Source organism: Antechinus flavipes, chromosome X (assembly GCF_016432865.1).
Source record: "Antechinus flavipes isolate AdamAnt ecotype Samford, QLD, Australia chromosome X, AdamAnt_v2, whole genome shotgun sequence".
In the NCBI taxonomy this organism is placed as follows: domain Eukaryota; kingdom Metazoa; phylum Chordata; class Mammalia; order Dasyuromorphia; family Dasyuridae; genus Antechinus; species Antechinus flavipes.
The window spans coordinates 7,718,352-7,730,389 of NC_067404.1; the positions used below are offsets into that span (position 1 = coordinate 7,718,352).

Genomic DNA, 12,038 nt, shown 5'->3' on the forward strand with positions numbered 1-12,038 from the left:
CGGGCTGGGCCGGCGGCTCCCGCTTCCTCGGGGAGCATCACTCGCGGCTCTCAGGAGTAGCTCGGAGTCAGGGCCGACAAGCTTCCGGTTCTGGGAAGGAGCAGATCCGTGGCAGAGTGTGGCCGCTGCCTCCCTGGCCCGAGCCCCACTGCTCCTGGCGCTGAGTCGGAAGGACAGGGGACGCTGCCGGCCTTGGTCTTCGCCAGCCAGCTGGTGAGCTCTGCTCAGTCCCCGCCAGGGACTTTCTCTGACCAGAACTGGTCGTGAGGTTACAGGCTCCTTTTGGCCTGGGATGTCTGCCCTAATAATTGCTCTACAGGCTGGGCTAGAGGCTAGAACCTCTGTCCCTTCTCCCCTCTGGCTCCCTGATGGTCTCTGTTCCCCCTTCCCTACTCTGGAGCTCAGCTCTGACCCCTCTGCACTCTGCAGGGGTCCATTGCTCTCTCCAGGGGTCCATTGCCCTCTCCAGGGGTCCATTACCCACTGCAGGGGTCCATTGCTCTCTCTAGGGGCCCATTGCTCTCTCCAGGGGTCCATTACCCTCTCCAGGGGTCCATTGCCCTCTCCAGGGGTCCATTACCCACTGCAGGGGTCCATTGCTCTCTCCAGGGGTCCATTGCTCTCTCCAGGGCCCATTGCCACTTTCCCCTTCACTAGGGCCAAAGAGAGGAGAGAGCTTTTTTTAAATCTCCCTCTCCCATACCCCTTTCTCTCTCTTTCTCTTTCCCTCTCTCTCTCCTCTTTTTTCTGCTCTCCATCCCTCCTCTTCCTTCTCCTCCTCTCTTGTCTGTTTGTCTTTCTCTTCTTTTTCTGGCTCCCTTGCGTTCCCCGCCCCCTCATAGATAGATTCTGTCCCACTCGTTTTATGGAAAACGCAGCCAAGGAGGCTTCCAGAAAGGCGTCAGAAGTGCCGGCAGTGACGCTGCAGAGGCCACTATTGGTTAGCAGCGCCGGAAAGCGGCTGGCCTTCATTCAGGCTACGCCAGCTGGCGGGACATGCATCAGCAGGACCCACTTTGCAGAGATGTTTAATGGGATGCTAGAAAGTCACAGATAATCCGCCTCCCAGCCCTCAGCTACCCCCCAAAACAGGTGAGCCCCCATTGCACAGTTTATTTCCTCCCCAATCTGGAGTATTCTTCTGGGCTAAGCTGCCCTGTTCCAGGTGAGGGAGGCCAAGATCCAAGATTACAGTCGGGAGGGAGGGGGATCACAGCTGGGAGGCAGCGGGATCACAGCTGGGAGGGAGGGGGGTCACAGCTGGGAGGGAGGGGGGTCACAGCTGGGAGGGAGGGGGACACACCTGGGAGGCAGCGGGATCACAGCTGGGAGGGAGGGGGATCACAGCTGGGAGGGAGGGGGATCACAGCTGGGAAGGAGGGGGATCACAGCTGGGAGGGAGGGGCCCCCTCCTCTCTTCTCCTCTCTAGGCTGGGCCCAGAGGTCGTCAGCAATCCCAGAAGGCCTCCTTGCCCTGCGGTATCTCAGGCCCATGTTGACCTCCCTCATCGCAGGGTGGCTGAGCTGGGGGGGGGGTGGAAGGGGCCAGTCCTGTCCCACGCTGACGCCCTTAGGACAGCTGCTGAGTGTCACAGCCCAGAACCTCCACCCTCAGAGCAATGTGGTTGGCCCAGCGCCAGGGGTGGATCCTCAGGTGGCTGGCAAACAGGGGAGGCTCCACGGGGTTCACCACGGGGCTGGAATAATCCCGATTTCCCTTAAAGATCTGAAAGAAAAACGAGGTGCCTTGTTGCTCAGGGAGAAGCACAGGCAGCGCGCTTCAGACACCCGACGGCCAAGGGGGAGCAACGGGAGGAGGGGCAGACATCCCCACCTGACACCAAGAGGTAAGGGAGAGGGGCCGGCTGCGTGGCCATCCCCGGGGCTCCCCTCCCCCCCTGCGCGAGGGCAGCAGCAGGCCTGGGGGGGCTGGTCCCTTGGGTCCCCGCCCACGGGAAGCACGGGCCTGGGGTTGCTGCGTGGGAAGAAAGGGGAACTGCTCTTGAACTCAAAAGTCCTAAGTTGTCTCCACTGGGGTCTGAAAGGAAGCCGTTGGGGAAGAGGTGATGGGGACATTGGCCACGGGAGCCCTAGAGAAATGGCCCCACTTTCCCTACGGGGACCTGCTGGGTCAGAGAAAGAAACCGCGAGGACTCTTCAGGGCTGAGGTCAGGGCCCTTGTTTGCCAGAGGAGGCGAGTGAAGCCTCCGAGAAGCTCAGTGACCAATTCTGGTTTGGAAAGCGGTATTTTCTTCCCTAATTTCTGCGCCTCTTTTGTGTCCTTTACAGGAGGACCCAGTTTCGAATTCTGAACCGTGGGGGGTCTAATGATTTCCAGGGCGATGTCGGGATGTGCTTCTGGGATGTGGCAGCAGAACCCAAGGCATCGGACGAGGGGACTTCGTGCCATCCCCAAAGGAACCGTGTCCAGCCCTCATGGTACAGATTCGGGAAGTGAAGCTCTAGACCAGGGGTCCTCAATCCCCGGCCCTCGGGCCAGATGCGGCAGCTGAGGCCGATTATCCCCCTCCCCCAGGGCTATGAAATTTCTTTATTTAAAGGCCCACAAAACAATAGTTTTTGTCCTTACTAAAGTCCGGCCCCAACAGTCTGAGGCACAGTGACCTGGCCCCTATTTAAGGAGTTTGAGGAGCCCTGCTCCAGACCCCACGGGCGGAGATCGCAGCCCAGGCCCTTAAAGCAAAGTGATCAGCTGCTCAGGAGGCAAAGGAGCTCAAGAATTCTCTGGCCTCAGAGAGGGGCCCTACAGCCAAATGGTACAGGGAGGAAGAGAAGGGGAGGGGGGACAGGGGAGGGAGAAGGGAGGAATAGAGGGAGGGAAGGGGCAACAGGAGGAGGATTTTCCCCCGACGCAAAACCCGGGGGCCGCGGGCGCGGGATGGGAAGGGAGTTGGAGCTAAGATGGTGAGGCAGGGTGGAGGGTTAGGCAGCCCCTCCCCCCCAGAAGCTGGGGGACTGGCCGGAGGGTCGCCGGCAATGACGAGGCAAGCCCGCCCCCGCCCCCGGTGAGGCACCGTGGGAAAAGCTGCGCGTCTTCCCCTCACCCAGGGCTGCAGGAGCGAAGCCTTCCCTTGCGCCTCAGTCAGGGATCAGTCAGCTGGTTGAGGGGCCTGCGGCCGCTGGCTCCGTTGTGCGTGGGGGGGAGGGCGGCGCTTTCCCACAGACCTGCCCCGTCCGGGACTCCCACCCCCGCGTCCTCTCCCCCCACGGGTGTTTCAGGCCGCCCCCTTCAGGAGTTCCGTACCCGGGGCCTCCAGGCATTGGTTCGGCCCTCGAGGTTCAGTCGGGCGCGGGAAGGGGCCCAGTTGGCAAACACGTTGGCCTTGTGGGACGAAGCTGTGAGCTGGGCGTCCGAGATGGCTCCGTTTTCCACACCCAGGGGGAGGCTGCAGCCTGGAGGGGGCGGGGGTCAGGTCTCGCGCCCGTGGCCAGCCGCCGCCCCTCCCGGCGTCTCTTTGGATGCTCAAATGTGGGGTAAACACAAGTGCTTCCCCCAAATCACGGCCGCGTGACAGAAGGAATTTGGCAGGGCTATTTTTTGATGGGTGGAAACGTCCAGCACCATGGAGAACTCCGGGAGGTTTGCGATCACACAGTGCCACTGCATCACGGGAGCATGGGCTAGGCCTCCTACCAGGCCCCCAAATACCAGGCACCGGCAGCGTAGAAGCGGGGGTGGGGTGGTGGGGTGGGGGGGATGGGCTGGCGGAGCCCGCGGGTCACGCCCTCAGGACCCCCGTGACCCAGGTCCCTCGTGGGGGGCTCGGGGGACTCACTGTTCAGCTCACAGCCCAGCAGCTCCATGCGCAGCGTACTTCGCACGCTGAAGTGAGAGGGCAGCAGGCGGAGGAACTGGGCGATGATGGGAGGCTCGAACGCATTTTCTTTGATCCCTGAGGCATCTACGTTCCCAAAGAAGCCCCGCAAGGGGCCGGGCGTAGAAGGGACCCGAGGCAATGGCCCCAGGAGCCCGCGGGACCCCGAGCCACCCCTTCCCACGGCCACGCCCACGGCCGGCCAGCCAAGGTCTCTTACAAACAAACGGGCGCGTGCCTAGAAGCCCCCGGAGCCCCACCCCAACTTGGGGAGCCGAGTCACAGCTCTCGGACCCGTCCTGTTCTCGGCCCCAACGCAAGCTCCCTCTGCCCTGGAAGCGCTCGTGCCCGCTCAGCTCGGGCTCGCGCTCGCGCTCCCTCGGCCCCGCTGCCTCTGTTCCTTGAGGCGCTCGTGCCTGAAACGGTCTTCTCCGTGCCCCCTCCCCCAGGCGCTCATCCTCGAGGCCCTCGTGCCCGCACCCGCCCTCCCCACTCTCAGCCTGCGGAGCTCGTGCCGGCCCTCCCTACCCTTCCGGTTCCAGGCCCGAGATGCTCCTGCCACAAACAGTTGTTTCCTCCTCTCCACCCCCTCGTGCCCCCCCATCCTCGAGGCCCCTGGGGCTGTGCCCGCCTCCCCACTCTCCTGCCTGGTGCTCGTGCCCATTGCAGTGTCCAGATCCCAGCCCAGGTGTAGAAAAGGGGCCGCTTGCAGACATCCAGAGGGCCCTTGGGCCCGTTCCTGGTTAAGTAGACCATCTCTGCCCCCGACACGGATTACTGCCCGGCCAGTGACACTGACAGCCTCGGGCATATGTAATGGGTCTGGCCCCTGGTACCCGCCTGACACTCACCGAACCCAGCAGAAGCAGCGCTCATGGGGTCCCACTTCCCCCCTTGCTTCTGACTTGGAGATCGCAGAGCGCAGATCTGAGCAGGGATCTTCGTCCAACAGCAGCGCCCCCCTCCCCCCAGGCTGCTGCAAACCTTCCCCACAGCACGGGAGGATCGCCCCAATCTTCAGGAAGTTTCTCCCTCCCCTTCTTCCCCTCCCTTCCCTGTGTGTCCCTACAACTGCTCCCTCACAGCCGGGTTCTGTGCTTTGGAGGCAGACAGGCAGCGCGTCCATCCCCCTTCCCTGTGAAGAGCCACAGGGTTCCACCTTGGCAGCGATCTGCCCATACTGGGCAGAGGCACCAGAAGCAGGCCCAAAGGGGCCGAGGGCCACCTCCCTCCCCCATGGCCGGGGAGCACCCAGCGGGCTCCCCAGCTCAGGGCTCTAGCCTAGAGGGGACAAGCTCCGGGCCTGCAGACGGGAAGGTTTTCCGCCGTTTCAGCCCCGTCCACTCTCCCTGACCCCATCTGGGCTTCTCTTGGTACAGGTACTAGAGCAGTTTGTCATTTCTCAGGTGACAGAAATCTAGAGCCCAAAGTAGTGTAAGAGCGGTGGCAGGGGACGGCACAATGGTGGGAGATCAAAGGAAAAAATCACAGGAAGGCCAATGGCACCAGATCAGGAGATCAGGAAAAGAGAAAGTTGAAAGGGACAGCAGAGGGAAGAGGGGGGTCAAGTAGATCAGAGAGAAATCCCTCTAAGAGATCAGGGGAATATATATGGAGTCAAAAGGCAGGAAGAAAAGGTTGTAGGGGGCAACATTCTGCAGGGAGGTCAGGGGAAAGAGATAGGGAGTCCAAGGACAGGAAGAAAGGGTTTCAGGAGACAAGAGGTTGCTGGGAGTTTCCGGGCAGAGATTCACAGGAAGATCTTGGGAAAGTGATCAGGAGCACAGGGTAGAAGAGGAGAAAGTTAAAAACAACAACAGGGGACTGCGAGATCCGGGGAAAGACCCCCCTCCATGCAGAACAAGGACAGAGATTCACAGGGAGATGATAGAGATGCAGAGTACTGGCAGAGAAGATGCCAGGGGACAGCAGAGTGGGGGGACATCAAAGGAAAAAACGGAGAAAACCAGAGGAAGACCAGGGAAAAGAGCTCAGGAGCTCAGGAAAACGGGACAGAAAGTTGAAAAAGACAGCGGGGGGAGGAGGGGGCAGGAAGATCTGTGAAATTTACCCTTCATGGAGATCGGGGGGGGGGGAATCTCCCAAAGAGATCAGGGGAGGAGATATGGAGTCCAAGGAAGAGAAGAAAAGGTTGTCGGGGAAAGAGACCCCCTATGGAGTGCAGGGAAAACTTCCACAGGATGATTACCGAGATCTGGGGTCCAACATACTGAAAGGGGAGGTGCCAGGAGACAGCAGGGTGGGGAGATACAAGAAAAGATCCACAAGGAGATGGAGGGGAAGCGATCAGGAGCTCAGGGATGAGGAGCAGAAAGCTGAAAACAGCAGGGGGCAGGGAGATCCGGCAGAGACCCCTCATGGAAACCAGGGGCAGAGATTCACCCAGAGATGACAAACACCTAAAGGGCAAAGTACTGGAAGAGGAGATGACAGGGAACAGTCACGTGGGGGGAGATCAAAGGAAAAGGTCCAAGGAAGATTAGGGAGAAGACATCAGGGGCTTAGGAAAAGGGAGGAGAAAGTTGAAAGGAACGGCAGGTGGCAGGGAGATCCCAGCAGAGATCTCTATGGAGACCAGGGGCAGAGAACAGGGAGATGACAGAGATGTAGAGTCCAAAGTACGGGAAGTGGAGGTGGTAGGGAAAGCAGAATGGGAGGAGGTCAGAGGAAAAGATCCAGCCGAAGACCAATAGGAAAAGATCAGGAGCTCAGGGAAAGGGAAATTAGAAAGGGATAGCAGGGGACAAGGAGATCTGGGGCAGAGATAAGGCACAGAAATCCTCTGAGAGAAAAAGGAAAACACCTAGAGGAGATGGCAGGGGACACAGTGAGGAAAGATAAAATAAAGATCCACAGAAAGCTCAATGGGAAGAGATCAGGCACTCAGGGGAAGGGAAATGTGAAAGGCATAAAAGTGGCAGGTTTATCAGGGACAGAGGCTCCCCCCATGGTCATAAAGGGCAGAGATCCACAAGGAGATGAGGAATGGAGATCTGGAGTCCAAAGAAGGGAAGAGAAGGGGGTAGGGGGTATCAGGGTCCTGGGAGGTCAGGCTGAAGAGACCCCAAGACTGGACAGAGGGAGGGATTGGTGGCAGGGGCCAGCAGGGGCCAGGAGATCGGGGCAGAGATCCACAGGGAAGTAGGGGACAGATCTCCTCAGCCGGGGAAGGCCTGATCCTGTCAACAATGACCCCTCAATGGCCATGCTGAGGCTCCTCACCTCCCATTTTGCCCACCCTCTTTTTTTTTTTTTAATATTTTTTTAAATTTTATTTAATAGTAACTTTTTATTGACAGAACCCATGCCAGGGTAATTTTTTTACAACATTATCCCTTGCACTTGCTTCTGTTCCGATTTTTCCCCTCCCTCCCTCCACCCCCTCCCCTAGATGGCAAGCAGTCCTATATATGTTAGATATGTTGCAGTATATCCTAGATACAGTATATGTTTGGACCACCCTCTTAAGGCAGTTCCTGGATAAGGCCAGTCTCAGTCTATGGGCACAGCAGACACAGTGTGGGGAGTGCAGGGAAAACGAAAGCAGCCAGAGGTAGGGCTTTGGGGGCAAGGGGGCTTTGGGGCTTGTAGCCAGCAAGATCTGAATTCAGATCCAGCCCCAACCATTCACAGATGGAGAAAGAATCAGATGGTTGATAATGAGACTGTTAAAAGGACTTTTAAAATCTTCAGGAATCATTGGATTTCCTAAGACAAGATGAGACTGTTTCCGTTCTTGAAAAACTAGCAAGAATCATTGGATTCCTTGAGATGAAAAATTGTTGAGACTTTTGCAGTACTTCAGAGCTTACAGGAATTATTAGATTCCTGGCACATGAACTAAAGGACAATGGAATCCTTTTGGACTATTTCTGGGACTTATGGACACACATAAATTTTCAGGTTGATTCATGTTGTTTGTTACATTACTACTAGCCTGTGTTATATTGCTGTGTGCTATTGTAAATTATGTGTAATGCCTCCCATATTGATGGATTTACGTATACCATGTATATCTGTTTCAAAGTTCTGGCCCATATTGATGGATTTATGTGTACCGGTTTCAAGTGAGCCCTTTCAGAAACCCGCTAATCTGATTTGACTTCCTATTTCCTTTGGTGTTTTCATCTCCCTTCCTGAGGTGTCAGGGAAGGCGTGATCACCTTTTTTGGGGGGAGGAGGTTCTCACCTCCTTGAGAAGTCAGGGAGGTCATGACCACCCTATGTTCTAAAACAAAAGAAAGGGGGAGATGTTGGAATCTTTACAAACTGCTAACTCATTAGAGTTGATAGATTGTTGATCTGATCTTACAAGATTATGTTTTGGGCAGAACCTGAAACCAGGTACTAAGAAGAACTAATTAGTACAATGCTTGTGTTTACACCTTTACTCATCGAAGTGACCCCGGCAGACTCTATTGTCTCTGTTTCCTCTCTTGTAAAATGTGCATAAGAACGCCACTAAGCTCCGGGGAGGTGGTAGGGATGAGGGAAGACAAGTGCCCACCGGCGCCCGGCAAGGTAACGGGTGCCGGAGACACGGCGGCTCTCCCGGGTGGTGGTCCGCACGCCCGGCCCCCTTCCCAGCCCGTCCAGATGTGAGTGCGAAGCAGCCCAGCCAGGACATCATGATTTATTTGAACCGCGAGAAAGCAATGGCAGGAACCATAGTGAGAGAGTAGGGCCCGGGTCTTGTGGCGCTTGCTGCACGTCTACCTCCCACCTCACACTGCGCTGAGAAACTCACTCAGGGGGTCTTGCACTGAGCCGTACTTGGGGCTGATGCCGAAGGCATAACCATCATGCTTGAGAGCCAGGATGCGTCTCAGGAGGGCCTTGTGGACCGCCTTCTTTTTCACCGCCTCGATAAAAGTTGCTGGGGGAGAGTAGATGGCGGACTCCAGGTAGGGGTAGCAGGAGATCAAGAGGGTCAGGTAGAGAAGAAGCAAGGTGCTCTTGAACAGAGAGTGCTTCATGCGTCTCTCGCACAAGGGCTCACTCTCCTCTCGGGCCCGGCATAGGCTGCTGCGGCCGGCGGTCTGAGGACAGAAAAGGACGCGGAGGTCACGGCTGAATCGCGTGGGACCCGATCTGTCAGGAGCACGGAACCTCTGACCTGGAAGGGGCCTCCGAGACCAGGCCCCGGGGGCGGCAGAGATGGTGGGCTCAGGGAGGGGGGGTGAGCACCGACACTCACTCCTTCCTGGCTGTGCAATTGGGGAGGGGTCACGTACCCCCAGCGGCCTTCCCACAATGCCCCCCCTCAGTTTGTGGATAGAGAAAGTGAGGCTCCGGGGAGAGCGGGGCCTTCGCTGGTACGTGTCCACACCAGTCTTTTAAAGCCGGGTCCACTAGCTTGTTATTTTGCCCAGTACGTGTAAGGGAACTTTGTGACGCTGATTTTAGCAAGACTCTGTGTCCTAAAGTTTTCTCCCTCCCTTTTGCTCCCCCTCCCCAAGACAGCAATGGAGGCCGAACAGATACAATCCTCTGGAACCTATTTCATGTTTGCCATACATTGGGCCTCTTGAGGTCTACGGTGAAGGGTGGGGGGAGGGAGGGAAGATTAGAACACAAGGATTTGTTAAGGGTGGATGCTGAAAAGTGTCCACAGGGACATTTTGAAAACAAAAAGCTTGAATGAAAAAAGAAACGCATTTCCACATTGGTCACCCATGCAGCCTTTGGGGGATGTTCCCATGCAGCCTTTGGTTTCTCTGCATGAGTTTCTTTTGTTAGGTCTGGAGGTTTAGAGAAGTCTGAAGGGTTTCCTGGATTCTGCTATGGGAGGTGCCATGTAGGACTGGTGGGATTTGGGGCAAACTATTGCCCCTTTCCACCTCTGGGCCCTGGGGCCAAACTAGATAATCGGGGGGGGGGGGAGGCTCAAGTTCTGGAGACTGAAGCCTGGGAAGTGATTTTCTCAAAAAGCCCTAAAAAGCCCAGGAGGTCCCATTTCCCAGAAGGCCTCCCCTGGTCCCCACCCTGGCGGTGAATGGCACTCACCACAGCAGTGACTCCAAGTGGTGAGCGCTCCCCCAAGGCAAGATCGGTCGTGGTCTTCCTCTGCCCTCAGGTCCTGTCCGGCTCCGGCCCCAGTGTGCTGCTGAGCCTCCGGGACGATGGGATGAGACCAGTGGGCAGCCTCTATGAGGTCACTAGGTCTGTTAGCCAACATTCCCTGTTGCCCTGACAACGGAGCCCAAGCAGCCTGAGCTCCAGCCAGGGGCTGCCTGCTGCCCTGGACAATGGGCTCTACGAAGCGGGGCTTCCCCCCTTGGCGAATGAGGCCCAGTGCCCCGCCTCCACGCTCTTTGCCCCCACGGAGGAGCCACTGTGCTCTCGCTCACCGGGGCCGCCCGCCTGATTCCCGGTGTCCTGGCACAGGCTTGCCCAGATGTGAGCTCCCTCAAACCGCCTCCCCATCCCCTCCCGGCCAAATCCACACCGAACGCCTCGTCCCCTAAGCAGTGCCCCCTACCCTTCCTCCACCAGCCCGGAAAACGCTCTTAGTCTCAGCGGGCCCCAAAACCGCTCCTCACAGTCCCGGCTCTCAACGCTGATGGCAACGCCTTTGACCCTGACCGGAATTACGGCCCAGGTGAAGGCATCCCCGGCGAGTCTCTGAGTACCGGGTGATCAGGCAAGGCCGCGGGGCCCCAGAAGGCGGAGGCCCCGGTTACTCCTCGTTATGTTCCAGGCCTTTGTCTTCTCCCCGGCCAGAGGGAGGACGTGGCCGGCCCAGGGTCCCCATGTGTGTCTCAGCGCTCAGGTGGGGTGGGGGGGTGGAGGCTGCAGAGGATACCAAGCCCCTCCTGGGGTCACAGAGGGCCCCAGGCCCTAAGGGGAGGCAGCCCTTCCAGGTTCCCAAAGCAGCCCCTTGGGTTCTGGGTGTGGAGGCCCCAGACTACTGGCCCTTTGAGCATCCGCCCGCACGGAGGGCCCCGAGCCAGCTGCCAGCTGCTGAAAGATCATTTTTGTTCTTCCCTGGGTGTGGAGGGAAGTTCTGGACACGTGGGGGCCGCATTCTAGGACCCAGGCCTAGCTCGGTCCCGGACAGGACACGGGTCCCCCTTCACGGGAGAGATGCTGGGGAAGAATCCCAAAGCCGAGAGCAGGGCCGCGGGGGCGGACGGCCAGAACTGAGGTAGAAAACGAAGGCTCAGGTGACTGTCCTTGCCCGCATGAGCGATGGCCCGAGGGCGGCCCTTCCCCCGGGGGGTTGGGAGAGGAAAGGGACCAGCGGCGTGGCCGCTGCCCACCCCGGGCCTTCTCCTCCCTCACACTGTCACCCACGGGCCGGATCTGAGGGACCGCGGGACGTGCCGTTTGGCCGGGCCACGGGTACCCAGCGAGGAGCCCGGTGAGGGGACAGAGAAAGGCAGCTGGACTCGGGTTATTAAAGACCTTGATGCCACACGGAGCCCGTCTCTTTCACCCGGGGCCTGCATGTTGGCCGTGATGCCCCCGGGACGTTTCCTTTGGTTTTCCCTGGAGGTCCCGGGTCGATCCTGTGTCCCCTGGGCTTCCGCTTCTCAGACAGCAGGACAGTTTGCGCCTAGGATTCTTTTTGCTTTTTCTTTTTGGGTTCAGACGCTCGGCTGATGCTCACGCTTTTCTCCTCCATCTCCTCTCCAGGCCGGTTGTTTTTTGCTGACATTTTCCTTTGTCCTTTTTCAGGCTCATCAGAGCGGAGCTGTTTTGGGGGCGGCCCATCCTCCAGACACTCTTCCCGACTTCGGCCTTGGCGCTGTGGCGGGAAGGTCCGGGCTGGGCCGGCGGCTCCCGCTTCCTCGGGGAGCATCACTCGCGGCTCTCAGGAGTAGCTCGGAGTCAGGGCCGACAAGCTTCCGGTTCTGGGAAGGAGCAGATCCGTGGCAGAGTGTGGCCGCTGCCTCCCTGGCCCGAGCCCCGCTGCTCCTGGCGCTGAGTCGGAAGGACAGGGGACGCTGCCGGCCTTGGTCTTCGCCAGCCAGCTGGTGAGCTCTGCTCAGTCCCCGCCAGGGACTTTCTCTGACCAGAACTGGTCGTGAGGTTACAGGCCTCCTTTTGGCCTGGGATGTCTGCCCTAATAATTGCTCTACAGGCTGGGCTAGAGGCTAGAACCTCTGTCCCTTCTCCCCTCTGGCTCCCTGATGGTCTCTGTTCCCCCTTCCCTACTCTGGAGCTCAGCTCTGACCC

The 12,038-nt window shown here is 58.4% G+C and overlaps 1 protein-coding gene and 1 long non-coding RNA gene across 2 annotated transcripts; both read right to left on the reverse strand.

Annotated features, from left to right (window-relative positions):
• Positions 1–1,176: 1,176 nt before the first annotated feature.
• Positions 1,177–4,647, reverse strand: LOC127542789 (coagulation factor VIII-like). The gene is made up of 4 exons (XM_051968603.1): positions 4,330–4,647; positions 3,798–4,074; positions 3,266–3,414; positions 1,177–1,726 (listed from the first exon to the last, which is right to left on the reverse strand). The coding sequence occupies exons 1-4, from the start codon at positions 4,645–4,647 to the stop codon at positions 1,571–1,573; spliced, it is 900 nt and encodes a 299-aa protein (XP_051824563.1). The 3' UTR covers positions 1,177–1,570.
• Positions 4,648–8,474: 3,827 nt separating this feature from the next.
• Positions 8,475–10,179, reverse strand: LOC127542964 (uncharacterized). Its single transcript, XR_007948944.1, has 2 exons — positions 9,864–10,179; positions 8,475–8,896 (listed from the first exon to the last, which is right to left on the reverse strand). It is a non-coding gene; the product is annotated as an uncharacterized LOC127542964 (long non-coding RNA).
• Between the last annotated feature and the right edge of the window lie 1,859 nt (positions 10,180–12,038).

Coding starts and splice junctions, on each gene's coding strand:
- LOC127542789 (XM_051968603.1), bottom strand. CDS start 4,647: ATGCCCGAGGCTGTCAGTGTCACTGGCCGGGCAGTAATCCGTGTCGGG. Junction 4,075..4,329: donor ACGAGCTCCGCAGGCTGAGA/GTGGGGAGGGCG, acceptor GGGGGCTTCTAG/GCACGCGCCCGTTTGTTTGT. Junction 3,415..3,797: donor GCTGGGCTGTGAGCTGAACA/GTGAGTCCCCCG, acceptor CGCCCCCTCCAG/GCTGCAGCCTCCCCCTGGGT.